At 28.9% G+C, this 27,459-nt stretch overlaps 2 protein-coding genes across 5 annotated transcripts; both read left to right on the top strand.

Annotated features, from left to right (window-relative positions):
* The first annotated feature begins 11,393 nt into the window (after window positions 1-11,393).
* On the top strand, window positions 11,394-11,870 carry LOC122724030. Its single transcript, XM_043958244.1, has one exon. The coding sequence runs from the start codon at window positions 11,398-11,400 to the stop codon at window positions 11,860-11,862; it is 465 nt and encodes a 154-aa protein (XP_043814179.1). The 5' UTR covers window positions 11,394-11,397; the 3' UTR covers window positions 11,863-11,870.
* Window positions 11,871-20,750: 8,880 nt separating this feature from the next.
* On the top strand, window positions 20,751-25,861 carry LOC110618918 (proline-rich receptor-like protein kinase PERK15). 4 transcript variants are annotated; one of them, XM_043958183.1, is made up of 15 exons: window positions 20,751-20,837; window positions 21,084-21,401; window positions 21,874-21,954; window positions 22,043-22,113; window positions 22,342-22,424; window positions 22,583-22,715; window positions 22,836-22,997; window positions 23,248-23,323; window positions 23,459-23,962; window positions 24,207-24,290; window positions 24,360-24,433; window positions 24,518-24,576; window positions 24,673-24,796; window positions 25,319-25,474; window positions 25,568-25,860. In XM_043958183.1, the coding sequence occupies exons 1-15, from the start codon at window positions 20,777-20,779 to the stop codon at window positions 25,610-25,612; spliced, it is 2,031 nt and encodes a 676-aa protein (XP_043814118.1). In that variant the 5' UTR covers window positions 20,751-20,776; the 3' UTR covers window positions 25,613-25,860. The 4 variants fall into 4 exon arrangements, with proteins under 4 accessions (XP_043814118.1, XP_043814119.1, XP_043814121.1 ...); XM_043958184.1 differs by lacking the exon at window positions 20,751-20,837 and having other exon boundaries at window positions 21,157-21,292; XM_043958186.1 differs by lacking the exon at window positions 20,751-20,837 and having other exon boundaries at window positions 21,238-21,292; window positions 22,591-22,715; window positions 25,568-25,861.
* The last annotated feature ends 1,598 nt before the right edge of the window (window positions 25,862-27,459 follow it).

Here is a 27,459-nt window from a genome sequence, read left to right on the forward strand (position 1 = left end):
TTTTGCACAAAAACAACCTTGGAGGAAAACTCAGGTTTGGCCGCCGAACCTCAAGTTCGGCCGCCGAACATGCATGCCTTCGGGAGCGCCTTTAGGCCCCCGAAAGCATAAGTGAGGAAGTCCAAGTTCGGCCGCCGAACATGACATGCATGCGGAGGCACATTCGGCCCCCGAACGTGGCCTGGCCAGTCACTATAAAAGGGTCCCTTAGCCGAAAACGGGCGAGCTTTTCCCCATTTTCGGCCAAGGTGAGCTTTCCGCCGTCCCTCACCGATCTTTGATGTTTTTCCTCTAGATCTTTCAAGTTTTTCATTTGTTTTAACTTCGTTTTGAAGATTTGAGCTTTTGAGCAAAGTTTTGGAGCTTTGAGGGTCAAGAACTCAAATCTCTCCCAACTCCAAGTTTGGTCTCCTCTACTCTCGATCTTCAAGAGGTAAGAGTCGATCTCTAGCTTATATTATGATTTAAGTAAGTTTTATGAAGTTCATGGGGATAGAATGCATGTTTAGGTCATAGTTATGTTTATGGGTATAAATGTATGTTCTTGAACAATGTGGCTTGTAATGTGTGTTTGATGTGTTGTAGTTGGGGTTTAAGGTAGTTTGAGACCCCTAGGAGCTTGAATGCATGTTTTGGTTGAGCTAAATGCATGTTGGTTTGAGTTTGGAGGCATTTGTGCATGTTTGAACCGAGTTTCTGCCCTTTGGGAGAAACCAGGTTCGGCAGCCGAAGGGACTTTCGGCCGCCGAACCCTCTTGTGGAGGCAGCCTTCGGCTGCCGAAGCTTGCCCCCGAAAGGAGACTTTCGTCTCTGTCTGGGAGTTTCGGTCGTCGAAAGTGCCACCGAACATGCATGAGTTTCGCCTCTGTCTGGGAGTTTCCGCCGCCGAAGGTGCCGCCGAACCTGCCTGACTTTCGGCTCTGGAGGGACTTTCGGCCGCCGAACCTGCCGCCGAAAGTGCCCTGTTCAGCCATTTCTTGCATGTTTTTCTATGATTGTTTCATGATGTTTTAGGGGGTTTTTGGGGAGTAGTTTAGAGTTATGTTCTTGTTTGTTTGGTCCCTCATTTGAGTCCACCTGTGTAGGTTCGGACCCGAGGAACCGAGGACCCTAGCAGTGAGTCAGCTGCTCCAGTGTCTGGTCAGAGCTACCCAGAGGTGAGTGGAATAACTTATTATGTTTTTAAGCAAATAATGGACTTTTCAGCATGTTTCACGCATCATGAATGCCATGTGATGAATTAGGTTGCTTGCATTAGAATTCACGAATATGTTGCATTGCATATTTTAAATGTTGATGTGGATGAATGTTTGATGATCCATAGCCCTCGACCTATGATATGACGATGTGATATGTACGGTACGGAATGTAAGACCAGTGGGACCCATTCTACGTTCGCTGGCACTATGTAAGGGAAAGACCAGGACCCATTCTACGTTCTGGCACAGTTGGACACTGTTATGTTATGATATGTTATGTAAGGGAAAGACCAGGACCCATTATACGTTCTGGCATAGTTGGACCATGTAGAGGGCTATTGGTGACAAGTTCATCCTTGATTGTGATTAGCTGTGATGTGATGCATTCCATGGTCCATATGATTTAAATGTTTTTATCATTCTGCTCACTGGGCTCTAGTAGCTCACCCCTCTCCCAATTTCCCCAGGATTGCAGGTACAGGGTAGACCAGGAGGTTTACAAGAGTATTGAAGTTTCGTATTTGTAATAGATAGTGTGGACATGATAAATGTATTAATGTTATGTAAAAGTACAGTTTTAAGTATGTAATGACTATTGAGGATTAGAGATTGTGCTTGACTTTATGTATGAGGTATCCCTTTTAATACATGATCTTAAATCTTTTTATGATGTTTATGTAAGCCAACTCATCTTATGATGTATCGCCCATTGGGGCATTGATGAGATCCCACGGAGGGGTCATGATTATGATTATGAGTATGCTCAGTGTTTGCAGGTTGAGTTTGGCTTATGAGTGAAAGAAAAGTTTCAAATTTTTATGTATGTTGTTGATCATGTATGGGATTAAACAGGTTTCAGGATGTATGTCAGGCTTGCTACGGGTCTTGGCGGCCTTAAGCCGACCCGGATCCTAGCGCCGGTAGCGGTCTGATTTTCGGGTCGTTACACATACCAGCTCATCATAGAGAAATAACCTTATTGAGTGTCTCTATAGCTGAGGTCCCAAGGGCATTGGAAGATAAAATCCTTCTGCAGTGGGTTCAACCCCTTAGGGAAGATCCAAAGCACTGTGACCTAATAAGTACTGCTAGTTCCACCAGAAACACAACCATGACACCAATAACTGTTTCCAACTGATAGGAATAGCTTGGCTCTCCCAAAAATTATATTTTGAAGCTTTTGTTTTATAAGTTGGTATATGAATTTATCTTATTAAAATTTGTTTTATTGGGAACAAAATATTCTATTAAAATTATTAAGACTAAAATAACAATTTTTTAATTTACTCTTTATATGATCAAAATATATGTAGTCATTAAAAATAATAAATAATCATTAGCATAAATAATGGTTGAATTAAGAGTAAATTACAGTTTAATTATTTGGTTTAATGAAATATCTATTTTAGTCTTTGTGTTGTTAAAAACCTACAATTTAGTTCTTAACAATTGAAAAAAATTACAATTTAGTCTCTGCTGTTAGAATTAGAGTTAACTTGCCATTAATTTTTATAAAAAAAACTAAATTATCCTTTAAATAAAAAACTCCAACCAAAACATAATTGTTAAAACTAGGCCGGACAAATTGATTTAACCAAGAACCAGACTATGGTTCGGTTCAGTTTAAGCTATTAACCCTTTAATAGAACTGGATCAATCCAATGCGGATCAATCAGACTTTGATCAAACCAGTAAATCAAACGATTTGAATTTGATTTTTTAACCAAATCGTTTTCATTTATTTTTTTAAAAAAACTTGCTTATAATAGAAATTAAACTCACAAACCATCCCACACTCAATATATTTTCTTAATCAGTTGAACCAATTCTTTCACTATAATATAGTTTCACTTAAAATATATATGACATAGCTTAATTTGATTTTCAATATTTTTAAATTATAAAATGTATTTATAAATTTTTATAATATTTAAACATTAATTTATTTAATATAAAGATTTTTTTATAAATAACTATAATATTAAGGTTCAATTCACATAAAATATGAAACTTATTTTTAAATATTATAATTATTTAAAAATTAAAACAACGTATTTCAAAATATACTTAAGAATTTAATTATAAAATATAAGAATTTGAGATCAATTTTAAGATTTTATCTCTAAATAATTATAAAATATAATGATTAATTTAAAAAATTATAAAAATTTTATTATAAATATAATAAAATCTCAAGAATTATATTGTTTTAAATTAAAAATATATAATAAAGGATATTTTCGTTATTTTAATTAAAGTAAATGGTAAGTTAAACTCAATAATCTATTTAAAATCATTATAGTTTTAAGTTGTACACCCATGCACGTGCGTTTATATCCTATCAAATTTAGTTACCAAAGATTAAACAAAAACCATCAGCTGCCTGATCTACGTCGAGAGATCTAGAGAGGGGCAAGCCTACGAGCTTCCTGAAAATTTTTAAATTTTATAAGAATATTTAGATAGTTTAATATATAACAGAAAAAATTATTATTAAATTCTTGTATATTTAAAAAATTTATTGGTTAGTTTTTATTCTAAAACTATTTAATTAAAATATTTTATATTTTATAAAATTAATTTTTTTAATTTTTTTATCAAATAAATGTTTATTCGCATTTAATATTATTTAATTTTAGTTATTTATTTTATTTTATCCTTTTCATTTTTTATTTTTTTCAATCTAAAAATTTTATTTTTCATCTTTAAAATTTTAACTCCAATAACTCCAATATATAAATTTCTTTTAAAAAATTATTCATTCGTAATTTAATTTTATATGTTATTATTAATATGAAGTAATTATCTAACGTAATTAGTTTCTAATCTATTTATATAATTAAAATTATTTATTAAACTATCTAAATTTAGAGAAATCAATTTTAAATTTTTATAAATAAAAATATTTTATGAATAATGTTTTATTAATTAATAAGTTTCATAGACTATTTAAATTTAAAAAATAATTTAATTTTAAAAATATAAATTTAATGATAATAGGTTAGATAATTTAAATTTAAAAATATTTAAATATAAATTAAATATTATTTTTATAGATAATAAGTTAGATTATTTAAATTTAAGAAAAAATAAAATGAAAATATTGTTTTTATAGCTAATGGGTTAGATAATTTGATAAAAAAATAAATAAACTTTATAGTAAATATTATATTAAATAATTATATTATTTTAACAGTATTATTTTTTTATAAGTTTTTATATAGTTGTAGAAAGTTTTTTTTTATAATAAATATTATTAAAATTCAACTTCATGATAAAATAAAAGATAAACTATTTAAGAGTTTATTTTTTATTTAAATTGAAAAATATATTTATAAATATTAAAATAAAGGTGTTATTAATATATTTTAATCAATAAAAAAATAAAAAAATTATAATTTAATTATAATATTTTATTAATTTTTTATAAATTTTTGAATATATATTTATTTTACATATTTTATTCTACGTTATTATTCATTAAAATCCAACCTTGAACAAAATTTCTGAATCCGTCATTTACATCCACTATTATCCATTAAAGGTCATCAAAATGTAAAATTAAGTTGGACATGAGAAATTATAAAGCTTAGAATCAAATTTCACAAATTCAACTTTGAAATTTCAGAAATTCTTATCTGAATTTGACTTACTATAAATCTAAAATATAAGAAATTGAATCTCATTTATTTTTTTTTTTCTAGAGGGACTAATTTGTCTATATTTTAAGTCTATAATAAATTAAAATAAACAAGTTTTTCTCTTGAAATTTCAACTATTGTTATTTTAAAGTAATTTTCACATGCTATCAGAAGAATTGGGATTTCGGGCTCAATTTCAAATAAAAGCTCACATTTTTTTCGTAGAAATAACTATATGTTAATGTAAATTTATGTAACATTTCAATTTCAATTGATCTAAATAATTTATAAATATTTTTTTCATTTGACACATTTCATTAAGTAGAAATTAAAAACTAAAATAGATTAAAAGATTGCAATAGAAAGAATAAACAATCACATTTCACGTTATAATAAATAAATAAATAAATAAATGTTCTCTCTCCAAGGTCTTGGAGTATTTCTACTAACAAGAAATTATCATGCTTCTAAAAGTAAAACTTCATGGGAGTGGCATGCCTTCGAAGAGCTAGCAGTGAAGCTTCTTGACATGTTTGTAATCTAAGGATGAAGAAAGAATATCGCCCCATTATGAAGCTTACATTACCAGCAAACTCCTCCATGCACTTGCTGTAAAAATCTGTAGCCTTGCTTATGATCTTGATGGGTGCTGAGATAACTACTTCCATGGACATTGCTTGCTTCTGCATCTGGCTTCTCATGTTGAGATTTTCTTTCTTTTTTTTCTAATATTTGTTGATGAAATTAATCAAAGGAAAAATGGGAAAGTGTTGATGAATGAGAGAAGGGACTGAGGTTGTATTTATACAATAAAAGATTGAAGTTTGAATTCAAAGTCAAGAAGCTTACAATATGAGAATGGAAACAAAGGGCTGGAACAGACAAATAAGTGGTCTAGTGAAGACAAGTGCTATTGGAGTTTCTCTATATAATTTGCCATGTTTACTGCTGACTACCAATATTGTTGACCTGACTGTTTGATGCTTCTGTTCTTCTAACAAAGAACAAAATCAATATATAAATAGGACAAAAAGAAGGCTAGCCAGTCCCAAAATTTCAGTTCAAACTTCTGTACTACTTCCAATAAACAGGTCAAAACCCTCAAGAGTCTGACCACAGCATCTATAAATCCATCACCTCTCCCTCACTCTTCCTTCTCATATATACATATCCAACAACTACTTCATAAATTAATCTATCTGGGAAAAATGGGAAAAGAGGCAAAGAAGCAAAACAAGTTGGTGAAGATTGTTTCAGCACTGATCAAGGTTGTCCGTAAGACGACAGATCTTTGTGCGACATGCGTGGAGGACTGTCCTGGTTCCGATGCTGCAGTGTTCTGTCCTGTTCCGCAAATGAGCTTGCCGTGGAGCTTCAGAGTTAGTTCATCGAGTATGAGAAATGATCATGAGGAGGTTAGCTTGAAACTTCTACGATCAGTTTCTGAGAGAAGAAGGCCGATTTCTGAAGAAGTGGAGTCGAATATTCATGCACAGAAGCTTGTGAAAGAAAGAAAATGTAGTAATAATGGGATAGGGAGGAAAAGGTATGTAGGGAAGCTTGGAACAATTGATGAGGAAGAACCCTTGATTTTTTGAGAAAGATTATTACAAGAATCTAATTTTAATTAACATTTTTTTTATAATTTATTTATTTAAAATAAAAAATAATAATTTCTTAACATGAAAAATTCCTTTTAAAAGAAATTAAAATATGTATCATTCATCCGCATGATCAACCTACTTAGTTCACGCAAGAAGAGCTAATAACCTCATGCATAAGGAAATGTTCTCCTACCAATCATATTAGGTGTAGAATTTTTTTTTTTTTTTTAGAAAAAAAAACTCTATAAATTCAAAACTAACTCAGAAGACTAGAGGTAGATGACTTTTTCATCCATGGCTAAAAACGCAACCACCTTAGGGGAGAGTACAGTGGCGGAGCCAGGAGCTTCCCTTTGATAGGGCACCGGCTGCGCCGCTGCGGCACCTTCATTCCCTTCAAAGCATTTTTCGATCGCCGGTACGGCACATGCCCCCTTGCCGTACCTTTCCTCTACCCCTGGAAGAGCATATACCAGAGAGAGCCAGATTAGCAATCTTATTAGCATACGTGTTCTCCTCACAATACTTACAATTATTATCATCTCCTTCATTACAATCACACTAACACTATTAGTTTTTCCTTCATTTCTACATCCTCACTGTTGTCGAACCCTAGCATTTGGTCACGTTTCATCTCTCATTTCTTCGTTTCATCTTCTCTATTCTAACAGCCTAATTAGCTTCATTTTCTCTTTAACTATCTTTTTTTTCTTATAATATATCCACAGATATTATTAAATTTTTAGTAATTTCAATCATCATTAAATCTAAAAATTTAGTCTCACATGATCTCGTTCGCTATAATTTCATATACTACCTTCTTATTTTGCATTAACTATCGTTTCTTTGTTACAATTCCCAGTAGTTTTCTATCGGGTTGTATTCTATAACTTGAAGTCATGGGTATTGTGGTTCACTCAGTGATAATTGGAAGATCATTAAGAGCTTCTGAAAGTCGCAACACTATTAAGTCCTTTACTATTATCATTATCAAAAGCTCTATATATATAAGAATCTTTGAGGATGTAATTCTTGAGAGTTCAAATAAAAACTTCAAAGTTTTACTATTCTATCAATTCTTTGAAGGCATGGGTCTTAATGGATGCATTTTTCTGGCAAAATTCAAGTCTCAAGCGATATGACTCCAACAATAATTACATCGAGGATAAGAATACCACATATATAGTTAGTTACAAGAGAATACTCCAACAGCTCTATGGTGGAAGGAGTGTTAGATTCTGCTTCTGCTGGATCACTTGTAGACCCAGTTGCTGAAGATTTTATGAACCCTAAAATGCAAAGCAATTATTGGTTGCAGGTTCATGCTAGTATTTCACTTGTTTTTGGGTAAGGGTTCTATGGCTTGATAGCCAAATGGGCATAATGCCACTTGAAATGAATATTAGTTTTAGTTTATTTTTTCAGAAATATAAGGAAAGCTAGCTCCATTCTGATTATGTTATGTTTGAGAAGCTCAGAAAAATGTATAATCTTTTTCATATGTAAATAAATTGTTATTTTATTAAAAATTCAAAAAAAAAAACTTAACATAAATATTCTTATTAAAAAAACTTAACATAAACACTGTATTCTACCTCTTGCCGCCGTTTTTTGAAATGACTAATTTTGAAAAAATTTAAAAGAAATAAATTTATTTTCTTAATTATTTTTATTTTGCAAAACTATTTAGATAAAAATTCAATTCTCTAGAATTTTTGTTAAAATTAATTTTGAATTAAAATTAAATTATTAAAATTTTATGAGAAATGATTTCATTTACGACTATTTACATCAAAATTACTTAATTAGTTTTTGAGAGTTTTTTTTTTCTTTTTATTTTGTTTGTTTTAATTTTAAATTTATTTTTTATTTTTAATTACTAATTTTTCTTTGAAAAATTAATTTAATTTAATATTAACTATTAATATTTAATGTATTTATAATTAATATTAATTTATTATATTATTTTCTTCATTAAAAAATCTTAATTTTTAATTTTTTAATCATATTTTAAATATTATAAAAATATTAATAAATATTTTTCAATGTGATAAAAATATTTTTATTTATAAAAGTAAATTTTTATATTTAGTTTAAAAATAATAAAAATAGTAAATTTATTATTAATTTATTTAATATAAAAGAATTGAATTGACTTCTAAATAAATAAATTTTTTCATAAATAAAAACAAATTAAATTTTATTAATAAAATTTATTTTTTTCACAAAATATATTTATTTTTTTTCATAAAAAAATATATACCAAACGGCAATATAATCTTTGTTATAACCCGAATAAATTATTAATTTTACCCTACAAATATTTTATAAGCTATTATTAAAAAAACATTGATTCACCATGATTTTATGTATCATATCCTTATTACAACCCCAATGACATCATTATCCTTCTCGAATAAATTACTATTTAGTAAATAAATAAATTTATTTATTAATTAATTTATTGATTTTAAAAATATATTAAAATATTTTAAATTTTTAAAAAATATACTAATTAATCATTCTATTAATTTTAATGGTTAAGTGTTATAAAAAAATTTAAAATATTTTCAATATAGAAAAATTAATTATTATTTTTTTATAAAATTAAGAACCAATTAATAAATTTTCTTAAATTATAAGGACTAAATAGTAAATATATAACTGCTAAAATTAACAAATAGACTAATAAGTAGATTTCTTGAAAGATCACGAACGTTTTAATATATTTTTTAAAAAAATTATTAAAAAACATCAAAATATTTATAAATTTCATATTTATACCTTAATTTTAAAATTTTAGATGATAAAATTAATTTTTTCACATTTATCTCGATTTTAATCATTAACCTCAATCAATTTTTATCAAAATTTTTAATCCATATATCATGGTTATAAAATTTAGAATTCTTTGTTATTTACAAAGTATTTTATTTTAGCTAATACTTATATTCTTATACTATTTTTTTATTGACTAATTGAATTTCTAAAATAAAATCAAAACTTATTTAAACTCTAAATTTATAAAAATCCTACAATTAAATAAAAATCACATGTGTCATAAAAAAAATTAAAAATATCTCAATAATTATTCCTAACTGTACTATAAATTTTAGTAATTGCTTTTTGACTTTTTTTTCATTATGCTTAAATTATTGTAAAATAATAAATTTACTGTAAGATAATTAACTTTATTATTTTACAAAAATTTAAAATACGGTTAGTATAATTAAAATATAATAAATAATAAATGGAATTATTTTAAATACATAGTTAATTTATATTTAATTATTATAAATTTATAAATTTAAATATTTAATAAATTATAATTTTAATTAAAGTATTTAATGAGTTAATTTTAATTAATTTTCTTGGTGGGTCACTCATGACTTGGTCATTGTACTATACAATCATATGACTTGGTTTTTCAAGTTTCAAAAGCCTCTCTCTCATAAAATAATGAATTTGGGACTGTTTCTCCACTCTGTGATTGTTAATATATATATTAGAAATTTTTATTTGAATTCGGTTGATTATAAATTTAAAATAAATATAAGTGAATTTTATTTAATTTTGTATAAATAAATTTATCTGTACGATTTAATATTTATAGTAGACAGTATCGTATTTAATAATTGTTTTTAAAATTTTTAAAAATTTATTAACTATTTTATTTTAAAATTATTTAATTAAATATATATATATTATAACATTAAATTATATAATTTTTTTTATATAAGAAACAATTAATTCTGTCTTAAATTTTAATACTATTTAGTTTAAGTATATTTATTATTTAATTTTTATAATTATAAATATTCATATTATTTATTTTTTTATTAAAGTAAAATAAATTGACTATTCTTTTTATAAAAATACTAAATAAAATTTAATTAAATAATTTTAAAATAGAAATAAAATAATTAAGGGTACCAATCGGATTTACTCTAATTTGGATTTTTTAACAGAATTTTTTATTGAAATTTTTTTAAATGAGAATTAGTAAAAGATAGCCGATAATATTTTTCGTCCGGTGCTCGTTCCAAGGCTGACATTCGGATAATAATTAAATGTTCAGATTATATTTTCATTATGTTGGGTTATTAATATATCAGTGCTCATGTTTGATCTGTTCAATTTTTTTTTTTTTACATATTCAGTTTATTTACTTATTTCACATATCAGTTATAAATAAAAATTTTAAAAAATATTTATTTTTTGATAATTTATAATTATCCCTAAAAATTAATAAAATATACAATTTAATTCTTACCATTTTATCAAAAAAGAATTTAGTTTTTATTTTATTAATAAAATAATCCTATTAAAATTCATTGTTAAATCATAATAATTCAATCCTATAAATTTCACTTTTAATTATAATTTAATCTTTTTAATTTTAATAATTTGTAATAATTTAATTTTTAGAATTTTAGTATTTATAATAATTTAATTCTTTCGATCTAGTTATCTAATATTAAATTTAATAGAATAATTATTTTTTTAATATAATAAAAATTTAGAGATTAAATAGTTTATTATTAAAATAAAGGAATTAAATTGTAGATTTTATAAAATTTCAGGGACTATACTGTAAATTATTTTTTTTTAAAAATAGTATTTAAACTCCCAGTTGCAGATAAAGAATTTTTCTCTACCGGTATATATATTTTTTGGGTTATTTGCATTTGAACTTTTCATTCACTCGTTTTGACCTAGTTTGAAAATGTCCAAACGCAGACGTTTTGCTTTTCCATTCAAACTTCCATTGTATATTTTACTTCGAAGAAGCAATCAAACAACTATGGATATATATATATATAAATACACAAACACAGATCTCTATACTCCATCCAAAATTTTCAAATTTAATAATCTTCTTCAGAAACCAAGTTCCAGTACAGATCCATCCCCTGAGCTCATTGATTATATCTAGCTAGGTGAAAAGCAATAATGGGGAGTAAAGCAAACAAGCTGTTGCTGCGAATCATATTAGCACCCATTATGATTCTCAGTAAAGCCAGAGACTTCTACGTAAAGAGGATGCTAGAGTGTGGCGGAAGGGTTGGATATAACGCCGTAATAATCGGTGGTCCGGCAGTGTCTCAAAGTGTGTACTTGCCTGAGAGTTGCAGTGTTGTTATCTCTTCAGAAGGAGGCAACCAAGATGAAGAATTCAGACAACTTTTGCAGCGTACTATGAGGGAATCATTGAACATGAGTAATCGACAAAGGTTAGAGCTAAGACGAAGGACAATGGAGTTTAGTGATATGGGGAGAAGTTATAGTGTTGGGGTGGGGAAGATTGGGAGAATTGATGAGGATAAGCCTTGTTCTTTTAGAGAAGTTGAAGATGAAGATTCGTTTGCTAAAAGTAGAAGCCATGCCCTTAGGAGAAATGTTGTGAATTATTGCTAGTGCATGGAAGATTAGATTGTTGCCTGCAAAGGTTATTGAAATTGTAATGAAATTATTATTTATTTGTTTTTTCGTGGCAAAAATGGTGAAGAGGAAGAAAGGAAATGAAATGAAAAGATATTAAGAAAAAAAACTGAATTTATCAATTTTGTAGGTTTGAGTTTGTAATTGGTAAACTCATGAGTATTGGCTGTACATTCTATGTTCAGTTCAGGGTCTCGTTAAGCTTCCCTATAGATTTTGGTAGCGAGAGTTCAAATTAAAAAAATCAATTGAATTAAATTAATTTAAATTTTTAATTTGATTTTTTATTTATTTTGATTCGATTTGATTTTAATTTTAAAAATTTCAGTTATTTCGATTCGATTCGATTTTGATAAAAAATCAAAAAAACTGAACCGAATTGATTTAGTGATAATAATATATTATTTTCATTAATATAAAGAGATTAAATATTAAAATATTTTAATTAAATTTTAAAATATTAAAAATAAAGTATAAAAAATAAAAAGTTTATTAAAAATTCAAACCGATCAAACCAAATCGAATCGAATTGAACTGAATCAGACTGATTCAGTTCGATTTGATTTCTAATTAAAATCAATTTGATTTGATTTTTATAAATACTAAAATTTTGATTTTTAATTTATTTGACTCGATTCGATTTTAAACCGAATCGACTAAATACTATCCTAATGAAGAATGGGTGATTAATATATTTTTAAATGCATTTGATTAAATTTGTAAATATATTTTTAAAAATTAAAATTTAATTTCGTATATATAAACTAGCGTAAAGATATCTTTGATTAAATATTTTAACCAAAATGTGGAAAATTATTTCGCAATGTTATTTAATATCTTAAATTAAAAGGTAAAATAAAAACAATATTATTACGATTTATATTAATGCAATGATTATTTAAAGAAAAATACTATTTCCTCCCATTTTAAATTATTTAAAAGTTGTTATCAATCAATCGATTAATGATAATCTTAAATATTATTTTATAAGTATACATGAACATGTTTGACACTGACAGGGTTGGCCAACGAGTGGAAAATTATCCTTGAAAATTTGTCTCCACCGTTAAAAGTATATAGTAAATAAATAAATATTGCGTGCGACAAGTATAAAATGATTATTTGAAAATATATATTATTTTTTAATATATAGATTTAAAGCATAAATATATAATTAAATTTATAAAAAAAAAATAAAACTTATATATTTATATCATAAATCTATATAAAAGAAATAGTCTACTATCCATCATCATTTATTTGTTTAATCAACTATAAAGTTTGAACATTTTCCTCTGTTTTTTCTAAAGTCCTCAACTCTAAAGTTTTCCCTCTTTGTCTCTTTTCCATTCATCTCACATAGTACTGTATTAACTCACAGATATTAACTCTCCGTTTCTTATGATTTATTGTATAAAAAAAATTCAAATAAATTTTTTTAGAATTATGCATAATTTTATTCTATTTGAAAATGAAAATTTCGTTTTGTATAACTCATTTCTCAAAAAAATAATTTAAATGATTTTTTCAAAATCATACATGATTTTATTTTTTGTAAAAATGAAAATTTTGTAAGTTAAAATAAAAATGAATTTTTACATTCTAAACATGAAATTTGATAGAAAAATAATAAATTGGATTGAATTCTTGTGAAATTTTTTATTCCAAATAAGAGAGTAATAGTTTGTTTGATGAGTTGTTTCAGGAACTCTGTGGCTGATCATGACACTGGCAGTAGAAGTATTCTTTAAGATGACACCTTGTAGTAACAAGTTCATAGTATTAAAGTATGGCTTCATGGAGGCTCTTAAACTATACTCCTATTTATGAAATTATGAAAAAATTAGCTTTTTCTTTTTAATTTATTTTTATGGGTTCCATTTTTTAGCCCTTAGAAGTTGTCTTGATGTTTTAGCATTTAAATATACAAATTTTATAGCAAGAGCAGGATCAATCAAATCGTTCGCAAGTATTTGGATCTCAATTTTTTTTTTTCCTTTTACTTTGATGTTGTTATAATTTGCTCTAATAGTGGATCTACTTTATCAAGAAAATTTGGGCTAAGGGAATATAGCTATGATAAACTTACAGATGCAATTGACAAGTTTTCCAATGCAAATCTCCTTGGCAGAAGGCAATTTTGGTCAAGTTTATAAGGGATCACTAGATGCAAAGTTGTTGCAATTAAGAAACTTAAACAACTTCCGGATGAACAGTTAAAAAAAGAATTGGAGCAAGAGATTAAGGTTGTTAGTAGTGTTAGTTACAAAAATCTTATTACGTTGGTCGGATACTGCATCAAAGGAGTCAAAAGATTGCTTGTTTTGGAGCATTTTCCCCTAAAATCATTGAAATTTCATTTACATAGTCAATTTTTTATGCACTGAGACATGTAGACATTAAAATGTGAGGTTAAGATCCATCTTACCCATAAGAAATGGCATAGCTGGAAATAAGATTTTAGAGTGTAAGAATAGAATGCAAAATATTATAGGTTGATCAGCTAGAGGGTTGGTATATCTAAGTGAATTATGTAAGACTTTATATATGTTTTTAGTTTTTTGTTCTTGTTTTCATTATATATTAATAAAAAGATTGAAAAGAGTGTATTCTTGATACTTTCTCATTGATACTTCTACTGCTTATATACATGAATAGTAGCTAGAGAACTAACTCAGTAGAGTCGGTTACAACAGTTTAACTAACTAGCTTCTATTAGTATCTAGAGTATAATTTGCTATCCTTCTAGATTAAATAACTCATAATATCCCTCTCCCCCTACACAAGCTGGAGAATGGAGGTCTTTCATTCCCAGCTTGAGTTTAAGTATCTTGAAAGGAGCGAATGACAGGGGCTTAGTAAAAATGTCTGCTATTTGATCTATTGTGGAAACAAGTAGTAGTTTGATAGTTCTTTAGCTAACTTTATCTTGAACTAGGTGACAATCCAGTTCAATGTGCTTGGTACGTTCATGGAATGTGGGATTAGCTGCTATGTGAATAGCAAATTGGTTATCACAGTAAATCAAAGCAGGCTTTTAGAAGGAGAAATTTAAGTCTTGTAAAAGATAAATGATCCATTAGAACTAGAAGAATTTTTAACAAAGAGGGAGTGATCTGATTGAGATTGGTGATAACCCAAAGAGACGAGTGCATTAGAGAGTTTAGCAAACCATTGTCTACTAGCCTGTTTTAGACCATACAGTGATTTTAAAAGTCTGCAAACCTGGTTAGGTTTTAAAGTGTGAAATCCTTGTAGCAGAGTCATATATACCTCTTTTTGTAGATCTCCATATAAGAAGACATTGTTTACATCTCATTGATGAAGAAACCAGTGCTGTGTGGATGCTAAAGCTAAAGAGACTCATAGTTGTCATCTTAACTAGAGGAGAGAATGTGTTAAAGTAGTCAATTCCCTCAGTATGGGTGTAGCCCTTAGCAACAAGTCTAGATTTGTATCTTTCTAGAAATCTATCAGCTTTGAGTTTAACTTCATATATCCACTTGCACCTAATAGAAGTCTTGCTACGTGAAAGATCAACAAGTTCCCAAGTATTGTTTTGTTACAAAGCTTGAATTTCAGAGAACATTGCTTCTTTCCAGCATTCATGTTTGATAGCTTGGGAATAAGTTTTAGATTCTATCAAGGTGATGACACTTAACACAAATCTTTTATGAGATTAGAACAAGTTACCATAAGAAAGAACATTAGAAAGAGAATAAAGGGTATTATAAGGATTGAGAGCAGGGTTGGATGATAAACTGTTGCAGTGGTAGTTTTAGAGGTAAATTTGGGCCTTTTTGGTTCTACGAGATATTCTAGGTATAGGAGTGGATGATGGAATAGAGGGAGGAATGAGAGGGAGAGAAGAATCAAAATTAGGAATGGTTATATCTTGTAGTAGAGAAATTAGAGGAGAGGAGGAAATACCAGAATTAGAATTATATAGGAAGGTTGCCTAAAAAAAAAAAAATCATATTCCTGAAAAAGAATATCTCCCTTATAGTGAGATCAAATAACACATAACGTTTGATGACAGGTTTAAAGCTAAGAAAGATAGTTTTTCTTGCTTTAGGATCAAGTTTAGTTCTTTGAACAGTAAGTGTATTTGCAAAGCAAAGTGATCCGAAAACTCTGAGACTAGAGTAATCAAGAACATTGTTGTGAATGACTTCATAGAGTGTCTTATTATTCAATGGAGGAGTTGGCAACCTATTGATAAGATACACATAATGTAAGACATCATAGGACCAAAAGGACCTTTTGTAATTTTGCTTAGAATGGAAGGGCTCTAGCTACATTTAGTGTGTGTTGATGCTTTCTTTCTGCTACTGCATTCATGTTATTTGATGAATAATGCCTTTGGCAGTATAAAAGGAAACCATAAAAAACTCTGGTCCATTGTCACTTTGATTGCTTTAATTCTAGCATTAAACTGAGTGAGAATCAAATTGAAAAGAGATTGAAGATGATTTGAAGCTTCAAATTTATGCTTCATAAGAAAAATGCAAGTATGTCTAGATAGATCATCTACAACTGTAAGGAAAAATATATATCCATGTATAGCAGTTATTGAGTAGGGATCCCAAATGTCAACATATAGAAGATCAAAAATAACTTTAGACTTTAATGTGCTAGGAACAAGAGGTAACTTTTTCTATTTTGCAAAGTGACAAATATCACATATATGATTATAAAGATTAATATTTGGAATTGGTAAAGATATTCTAGCTATAAATGGGTGTCCTAGTTTACAGTACCACAGATTAAAAGATGAATTAACATAACTATATGCCGAATCAGAGTTGCAAGAAAGAGAAAAAATAATTATATCAGGTGAAGAAACTGCAGGATCTGTCATAGCATACAAGACTCTTTGAATTTTAGCTAAACCAATCCTCTTTAAAGAATTCAGATCTTGGATTAGACACTAATCCTAATGAAATAGGAGGGAGCATTAAAGAGATGATGTTAACTTGCTGACTGAGATCATATTGAACTTGAATTTAGGTATGTAGAGCATATATGTAAGGATAAAGATAAGAGAAAAATACATAATACTAGAAAAAGAAGAGATTAGTTAACTACCATCTAGAAGCTTAATAGAAATTGGTTTAATTTTCTTATAGGATGTAAAAAAAGATAATTGATAAAAGATATGGTCCATAGTCCTTGTGTCAAGGAGTTAGGAGTTGTTACTAGATGAATATGACATAGTAAAGTAATTACTTTAGCCTGAATGAGGCTCAACACAGGAATCAATTTCAACATGACTAGTGCTCACTATATTGGTGATATGAATGTCTTTGTTATTGTTGGACTGCTGAAGTAAAACCATCAACTGTTAGTACTGTTCGTGAGAAAGAACACATTCAGAATCTGATAAAGTTTTGCTAGACACAATATTCTTAGTAGGAATGGTATTGTGGCCAATGGTAACATTATTTGCATTACTATTTCTGAACTTGAATCTAGGAGGGAAGCCAAATTTCCTATAGTATGTGTCTTTAGTATGTTTCATTTTCCTATAGCAAGTACAAACTTTATTGTTTTGACTTCCAATATCAAACTTTCTATTCTTATTATTAGTATTTCTGCTATAGACAAATTTCTAGTAGCCATATGAATTAATCTTGCTTATGAGTACCCTAGATTCAGAAATAATCCCTATGGACATCCATCTTTCTTGCTGAACTATTAAGGAGAAGACGTTGTTAATTAATGGTAGAGGTTCTATCAACATAATATAAGATCTCACTTTATTGAATTATTCATTTAGCCCCTTCAAGAATCTGATTACATAATTATTTTGAGGTGTTAATGGTAGTTAGAGCACTATAATCATATTTAACAGTGCAAGAATATTGTGAAATAGGTCTAAAGTTATCCAATTCGTCCCATAAGATCTTTAAATGTGTAAAGTAATATGTTATAGAAAGTTCACCTTACTTGAATGCATAGATTTCTTCTTAAAGATAAAAATTTTGATAAATATCTCCTTGAGAGAACCTGTTCTTTAAATCTCTCCAAAAATATATTGTTATATCCAGAGAATGCTATTGGCTATCAACTGAGACAAAAAATGTGTAATCTATTATACTACTGTAATATTGCATCTTTGCCAAATAGGAAGCATTGAATCCGTGCTTGCTGGTTTTGAAAGTGTTCTATTTATAAATTTTTTCTTATTCTTAGATTGAAGAGCCATGGTCATAGTCACACCCATAAATGATAGTTTGGTCCATATAATATTATAGATATTAGAACTTAGCATGATTTTTGTTAAGATAAAGAAAATATGGGTTAGAAGGGTTACTAAAGTGATCTAATGGTTGACTACTAGAGATAGCCATTGAAAAAATCAAGAAAAAAATTAGAAAAGGATAAAAAAAGAAAAGAGAAAGGTAGAAAAAAAAAAAAAAAGAAAAGTTTAACGGGAATGAAACTTGGAGCAGCAATCAGCAGAGTCTGTTACAATAGTTTAACTAATTAGCTGCTATTAGTTTTTAAAGTACAATTTGCTATCCTTCTAAATTAAATAACTCTGATATATATTAATATATTTATTGTTTACATGCTTTTACTTTAACTATATAGATAAATTTAAAATCGTCGTGATATTAAAGCTGATAATATTTTTATTATTGATAACGATTTCCAACTAAACGTGGGGGCTCCCCTATTGAATTCACTATTATATGTAGGAGAACTTTGACCTAAATGCTAAGATCATTTTTAGATCATATATTGTAGAAAATTATGGGAAGTCTTTACTTTCATATTTGAATATAAATTTATTTTTAGTTGCTTTTGGTGCCATAATAAATCTACAGATTTAATTTATATAAATTATTTCTTCTCATGTTGCAGACTTTGGATTTGCCTTACTTTTTCCAGAAATCGGTAGCCAAACTCACATCACTGGATGAAATGCATGGATATAGATTAATAAATTATTATTATTATTATTATAAATATTAAAGTCTCCTAAATTTAAAATTAATAACATTAGAAATTTATTTCATTTTTATACTATCATAATTATATTTAATCTAATTAAATATTTTAATTAAAAATTAATTCCTATAAATATTAAATAAATGAATTTTATAATTGTTAAGTACTATATATTATAAAATAGAATCTACAAAAGGATACATAACTATTAATTGAGACTACTAAAATTGCTATTTATATTTTTTCATACTATTTCAATTTAATTATTAAAATGATTTTATTGATCTTTAGTATAAGTTTGCCAATAAAAACATATATTTAAAATAATTTAGAAGATTACTTCTAAATATCACTAAAAAACAAAATTAAATTCTACAGGGGAAATTTTATTTAACTTACCTTTCGTTTGTTTGTGAAAATTAACGGGTATTTGAAAAATAGTTTTTAATAAAATAATTTATTTTTTATTATTTAATTTTAATTTAAAATAAAATTTATTAATATATTTATATATAGATCTTAATAAAAATATTAAAATATAGAAAATAATTTTTTTATTTAAATTTATTTATAAACTAATTATTAAAAATTAAATAAATACAAATAAAATCAAATAAATTGAAAAGAGCATAATTCATAATTTGAAATACTGATAAATAATGAGATTATTATATAATTTAAAAATAAATTTCACATCTTATCCTAATATTTTTCAGAATAATCCATATACATACTAGTAAAATATAAAACAAAAATCCAAAATTTTTAAATTACAATTTGTTCATTTCTAATAAAATACCCTTGGACTACTTAGCTTACACGGCTTGGACATGGTCAATTAATCATATATTCCACAATAAACAACTTCACCAAGTAATCTCCACCTTCTTGGTGGCCAGGTCATATCAATGATAAGGATATCGTCAAAATCTCACCAAATTATAAATGATAATATTATTTAGGTTTAAGCAATATTCAATTTAAATTAAAAAAAATTAATCGAATTAAACTAATTTAAAAATTTGATTCAGTATTTTATTCATTTCAGTTCAATTCAATTTTTAATTTTAAAAATTTTAATTATTTTAATTCGATTTAATTTTGATTAAAAACAAATAAAAAAATTAAACTGAAACGATTAATAATAATATATTATTTTTGATAATATAGAAATATTAGATCTTAAACTGAACTGATCAAACTATTAAAAATGCCAACCAATTAAATTAAATCGAATCGAACTGAATCAAATCGATTCGATTTCATTTAATTCAATTTTTATTCAAAATCGATTCGATTTAATTTTCACGACTGTTAATATTATAACAATAACCAATTTTGTTTTAGTCTATTTTGATTTATTATATGTTTTCATTTTGTTAATTTGTATATAAACATTAGTTAATTTTATTAAAAAAATTTTAATTATCTAACATTATAAATGTATCATATTAATATAAGGAATTATTTATTCTAAAATAATTTTAAATATTTAATTTTTTACAATAATTTATTTTAATTGAAATTCAAATTAGAATTTCATAGGCTTGCAATACCACTCACAATATCTTTAAAAATTAAAAATTAAATTTTGGTATATGTAAACTAGGTTGAAGATATCTTTGATTAATTTTTTTAAACAAAGTTTAGAAAATTCTCCATATTTTTTATATTGAACATTTAAATTGCTTCTTCTTTTGATTTTCCCACCTTTTATCATTAAAAAATTGAGACAGAATATTTCAAAAAAAAAAAAAAATCCAACTAGAAGAGGAGGCCGGCTGCCTCACCTAATTAACCAGGAAAATTAACCAACTCTACAAGAAACCATGCCCCTGCTTTCTTTATTTAAAGTCTGAACATTCCCTTCTCTCTTTTTCTCTAAAGTCCTCAACCCTAAAGTTTCCTCTCTCTCAGCCCTAAGCAGATCTTGATGGCTTGCTTGATTAACTGTTTCAGAAACACTGAGACCAATCCCAGCATTGGCAGTAGAGGTATTGTTTCATGGAGGCTCTTGAATTATTATACTCTTATTTATGAGATAGTATAACAAAAACTGATCCTTCTTTTTTTATTATTTTTATTTTTATGGGTTCAATTTTTTAGTCCTTAGAAGTTGTCTAGATGCTTGATGGATTAGCAAAGCATAGATCTAAAGGCTTTCTCCCGTTTTGTTTTGTTTTCTTTTACTTTGAAGTTGTTATAATTTGCTCTAATGCTGGATCTGTGTACCTTACCAGAAAGATTTGGGCTAAGAGAATATAGCTATGGTAAACTAGCAGATTCAACTGACAAGTTCTCCAATGCAAATCTCCTTGGTGAGGGTGGTTTTGGCCAAGTTTACAAAGGATCAATAGATGGCAAAGTTGTTGCTATTAAGAAACTTAAACAACTTCCAGATGAACAATCCAGAGAAGGATTGGAGCAAGAGATCAAGGTTGTTAGCAGTGTGAGTCATAAAAATCTTGTTAAACTAGTCGGATACTGTATCGAAGGACCCAATAGATTGCTTGTTTTGGAGTATGTTCCCCAAAGATCATTAAAATTTCATTTACATGGTGAGTTGTTTCATGCGCAGAGACATATAAAAAATATGAAAAATTATTACTTAATTTCTATGGAAAGGAGAAACTTATTAATTAATCGTTCGGTTTTGAAAAATGCATTAAAACATCCCTGACATTTTAAAAAGTCTACTACTTAGTATATTTGTTAATTTTACTGTTAATTATTTTATTATTTAGTCCCTATGATTTTGAAAAACTTATTAGTTGGTCTTTCAAATTTTTAAAAAGTTATTAATTAGTCTCTCCGTATCAAGAATATTTAAACCTTTTTATAATATTTAACGGCTAAAAATAACAGAAAAACTAACCAGTAGACTTTTTAAAACATCAGAGATGTTTCAATGTATTTTTTAAAATTGAGAGATCAATTAGTGATTTTCTCCATACCATAAGGATTAAGTAGTAATTTTTTCTAAAATGTGAAGTTAAAGATCCATCTCACTTATAAGAAATGGCATAGCAGGAAACAATATTCTAGAGTGGAAGAATAGAATGAAAATTGCTATAGGATCAGCTAAAGGGTTGGAATACCTACATGAACTATGTGAGTAGATGACTTTACATATGTTATTTTTCTTGTTTTTAAATTACATGTTAATGATAATTATTGTTAAATGCTTTTATTTTCTTAGGCAAACCCAAGATTATACATCGTGATATTAAGGCTGATAATATTCTTGTTGACGACAATTTTGAACCCAAGGTAGGTTTTACATATTGAATGACTATATTTTGAGAAGAATTTAGAGCTAAATGCTAAGATAATTTTTAGATGATATACAATAGAAAATTGTATAAACTCTTTTCTTTGACATTTGAATTTAAATATAATTTTACTTGACTTTGATATTAAATTAGTTTTTAATTGTCTTTTGTATTAAATTATATGCTGCAAGACATCTATTGATTCTACATAAACTATTTTTTACAGGTTGCAGATTTTGGTCTTGCCTTGTTTTTTCCAGAAATCGGTAGCCTCACTCACATCTCTAGATCAAATAAGGGAACTGAAGTGTAAGATGTTAATTTTCCTAAGAGGTCTAATATAAGAACATTATAGTCTGATTTCTTATAATTAATGAAATAAAAATAAAGAAAAATTCAATTTTTAGGTTTCTTTTTTCAAAAATTTCGATTTTTCTAAAAGATGTTTTAATGATTCCTTAATATAGTTATGCAGATCCAGAAAATTATCCCTCTCAGAAAGTATCTGAAAAGTCGGATGTTTATTCCTATGGTGTAGTGCTATTAGAGCTAATAACCGGGAGAAAAACTAAAGTTGAAGGCATAGATATTGTTACTTGGGTATGACACTCATCTTAATAGTTGATATCTTTTAAAATCTATATACTCTTTCAATTTCTTTAAATAATATGCAATTTCTATGCATAAAATAATGATGTTCTTGTATTTATTGATTTTCAGGCAAAATCTCGAATTGAATATGCTTTACGCAGTGGAGATTTTACAAATCTTTTAGATCCTAAATTACAAATGAATTGTGTCGAAGAGGAATTAAGAATAATGATTTGTTGCTCTACAGCTTGTGTATACAAACCTTCACACTTTCGCCCACTAATGAAAGAGGTTAACATTCTATTACATTATCTATTCCACTTCTTTATCCTTTATGTTATTGATTATCTATCAAAGCATTTGTCCTAATCAACGTTAACCTAGTGGTTCTTGAGATGTAAAGAGGATGCACGCTTGAGTTTTTATCTCTACTGCTAAGCAATATCTACCTTCAACTAATTCTCAATGTTATCTCTAGTTCTTCGGATCTCTTTGTGTTAACTCCCATTAATGAATTCTTTTGCATTGCTATGTTATGCAGATAGTTCGAGCTCTCGAAGGATATATGAGTATAAAGGATATATGGGATGAGAAGAATGACAACAAATTCTTGAGTGGTACTACATATGAATACACATTTCTAATGGAATTCAATATATTATACATATTGCCATGAGAAATGATGTACTGAAGTTCCTGTTTTGCTTTTATTATACCACTTCTCTAATTTACACATTCTCTTCCTTGGCCAGATAACCCTAAGCCTAATGGTTCTCATAATGTTGACGAGTTCCAGCATACGGTACCAAAGCCTCTTGTCCTTTCAGAAGCTATTAATGGCATTGAGTCGAGGAATTTTACTCAACAGGAACTCATGGTTACAACTAATGGCTCCTCTAATACCACTAAAGTCAATAAGAAGTTTCGAGCTTATTTTGAAGACGATTATAAGCTGAATAGCTTTACTTATCAAGAACTTATAGTGGCAACTAGAGGTTTCTCTGAGGACAACCGTCTTGACGAAGGTCCTTTGGGTCAAGTCTACAAGGGAGACCTAAATGGTGAAAAGGTGACAGTTAAGAAATTTAATAATCCTAGGAAGCAAGAAGAGGAATACAAGAAGATGAAAGCTATTGGGAGTAGTTTCCATCACAGAAATGTTGTTAACCTTATTGGATACTGCGAAGAAGGAGCCAACAGACTGCTTGTTTATGAGTTTATTCCGCAAGGCAAATCCTTCAGATGTTATTTAAGTGGTATGCCCTTAACTAACTTTAAAGTTTCCACAACTTGGAAAAGTTTTGTCAGGGCTTTTCGGGGAACTATTCTTCTAGGGATGTGATAAACAAATCTATCCCAAAATCTAAAGGCAGTAGCCCACCTTAATTAGCCTGCTTAAATATTACATTGCTTTTTGGACATTTCGGTAAACCTTCCACATTTGTTGTCACATTGCTTTATGTATTTTATGTTCTTACAAGCATGGGTACATGGTAACAGATGGCGGTTCAACTTTGCCCTGGATTACCAGAATTCGGATCTGCATTCGTGCCGCGGATATTCAGGCTTTGCTGCTCACAAGTGGTGAGTAACTTAGGCCTTGGCTACTAATTTAAGGTTTTTGTATCTGATTTCTGATTTATGTATTTTCAGATGAGTGCTGGTGGGATCCATCACTTCATTGGAAGGACATCTTTCTTCTTGGTGATGATGATTTAGAACCAAAGGTGATAATTACTTATTCACTTGCAACTTCAGATTAAACTATTTACTATAGATGTAATAAATTTACTTGGGTTATATTTGTTCAGTTAGCAGAGTATGGACGTGAAAAGTTTTTTTCAGATTTCTCCCCTCATAAATCCAATAGGTAAAGATGAAAATTCGATTTTGTTGCCTAAGCTAAATTAAATATTTACTACAGAATTCTTCTAACGTTTCATCATTTGTTACATCTTAAATGCAGTTGTATGGCTCCTGAATATACTAGTACTAGGATGTTCACCCAGAAGACCAGAGTTTATTCTTGTGGCGTAATGCTTTTAGAGATGATAACTGGGAAAGAAGCTGTTGATGCTGTACTTCAATGGGTACGTTCTTGTTGCTCGATTAATATAGTCTACAAATATTCTTGTGCATTTATGAAGTGAAGGGAAACAATGCATGGAAACTAAAGCTTAATTGCTTAGTTTAGGTATTTTCGTAAGTTTTTTGTTAACGATACTAATTATTTGGCACTCCTTCGAATCTCCATAACATGATTTCATTCCCTTGAGCTGTGTGATATCAAATTGGTCTTGTTTGGTTGTAGCAGTTGCTGGGGGTGTTAGTTTTAACGCGTGTGTTGGATTTTTTTCATGATTTTTTCTCGCTTACGGCTTATGAGATCTTGGACGCTAGTTGTTTGTTGCTATGCCTATGAGGATTCGTCTTGATTTTCTCCGTTGAGTTTTCTTTGGTTTGGCTCCTTCCCATACTTGGCTACTGAGTCTTGATGATTTACCTACTTCGTCTTGATTTTGGTTTTCGTTCTCTGGGTGTTTGTGTATTTTACTTGTTTATTTAGCTTCATCTTTCACCATCTTTAATAATATTTTGCTTGATATACATAGGCGGTACCTCAACTTGAAAGGGCTCGGTCCAGCGGCAATTATGATTTTGTCGACAGGAGATTGAAGGATTATAATAAAATTGAAATGGATCGAATGATTGCTTGTTCCTTGGCCTGTTTACGTGATAATCCACAAGATCGACCGGAAATGAGTCAGGTAATTTCACAAACAGCTTCATTATATTCAAATAGTGTAAAGCAATATTGATAGATTTGGGGCTCTAAATGAATATATTTACATTCAAAGCAGATAGTTGAAGTTTTAAAAGGAAATATCGATCTTCAAGATCTCTGAAAAAGAAAATTATAGCTAAACTCAGGACATTGAAGCATAATAGTCGGTTGCTCAAGTTTTGGATTCTGTCTATAGGGTAATTTTTATCCATCATCCCTCAATTTATTAGTTATTACACTTTTATTTTTCATATTTAATTTATTACCACAAAATCCTTCATCTTTAAAAGTATTATAAAAAAACTCTAAATCATTTTCGTTAAATTATTTGACAAAACTAATATGTAACAGTGTTATAGTATAAAAATAAAAAATAATTAAAAAATCAAAAGTTTCATATATGAAATATTAATAACAATTTCTCTTTTCACATATTTTAAATTTGTAATTTTTTTTAAATTTTTTTACATTGTGATATTTATATATATCAATTTTGCCTAAAAAATAAATGATTAATGGTTTGAGTGATTTTTTTATGAAACAATTGTAAATATGAGGGATTTTATGATAGCAATTTAAACATGAAGAATTTAAGTATAATAACTTTAAAATTGAGGGACTACGGATGTAAATTACTACCTCTCATCATCTGGTCAAGAAGCTTTTACCACAAGAATTTTCAGGACAATGCCGTTGCACAAGTACAAATCAAGCCTTAAACAAGTCGAGCCGGCCAACCAAAGCGGAGAAAATCCCTGCCCAATCCCAGGATTTTGGCAAGTTGAAATTGGCTTCAAATAAATTACCTTGGTTGGTTTTCTCTATCTTTATTTAAAATTCAGGGGCAAATTCTCTTAAGTGAAGAATGTAATAATCTGAATTTTTTTTATATAATTAAAGTAATTTATTTAGTGTATAATTTTAAATTTTAATAAAATTAAATTAGTCCTTAAATTGAATGATTTGTTAATAATTGAATTATTTTTTATGACCGCTGGATTCCTTCATCTCGGTCCAGGGCCTCGACCACAACCTAAAACCCACAAAGTAAAGGCCCACGTACTTGGCACTCAAAGCAGGTCCGGCTCATCCAACTTCCAAGGCCGGGCTCGATCAAGCCTCCTCACCCAGATTGACTCAGTCCGCGCAAAACAGGCCCTTTCCTCTCTGGACCAACTCTCGGCCCGACCCAGTATCCAGAATGAAGTTCACCAGACAGCCTGGCAGATCCGTTCGAACGTACGCACAGGGAGAATCAGAGGCCGTTACGCATGGGGCAGGCGCCTGATACCCTCGTACGCCCGAATCTGTATGGCAGAGACGCGTGGCCCAATCCTGGAGAGACCTTTACACATCACCAGCAAGCGAGACGAAATGGATAAAAGGGGAGTCCCCTCCTCAGAATGTTTAAACTTTATTCTTCAATACCAAAACCCTTGTAAAACCCTATTCTATTGGATCTCAGATCATCAATTGGCGCCGTCTGTGGGAAACGACGGAGATCTTTTCATCACCGGAGTTTTCACTCTTAAAGAAACCCACTGAGATCCACGATGGCTAATCACCAAGAAAGTAACCTTAACGTCCCAAATGACCTAAGCTCTGCCCAAGAGGGGCAACAATTCTCCTTTTCTAGTCCTACGGCATTAAACAACCAAACACCTGTTCCTCTTAATCCCTCGCCAAGTTTGGCAGGGAATACTCCCGCTGTCACCTTGTCTAACCAAGATCTTCAAAACATGGCTTTCCAGTTACAGAACACAGCCCACTGGTTGGGGCAGATCATGCAACAGAGAGGCCTCAACACCTCAGCAAATACACTCCCGGTTGTAGAGGAACCTCAGACCAATGACCCCCGACCTGCACCTGACCGTCTTCAAACCAGCAGCCGCGATACTGAAGAAAGAGGGAGAAGAGCTGGCGAAGAGGAAGGACCGGAGGCCCGAATCCATGGGAGGAGGGCGAGAG

Source organism: Manihot esculenta, chromosome 7 (genome assembly GCF_001659605.2).
Source record: "Manihot esculenta cultivar AM560-2 chromosome 7, M.esculenta_v8, whole genome shotgun sequence".
Classification (NCBI taxonomy): Eukaryota; Viridiplantae; Streptophyta; class Magnoliopsida; order Malpighiales; family Euphorbiaceae; genus Manihot; species Manihot esculenta.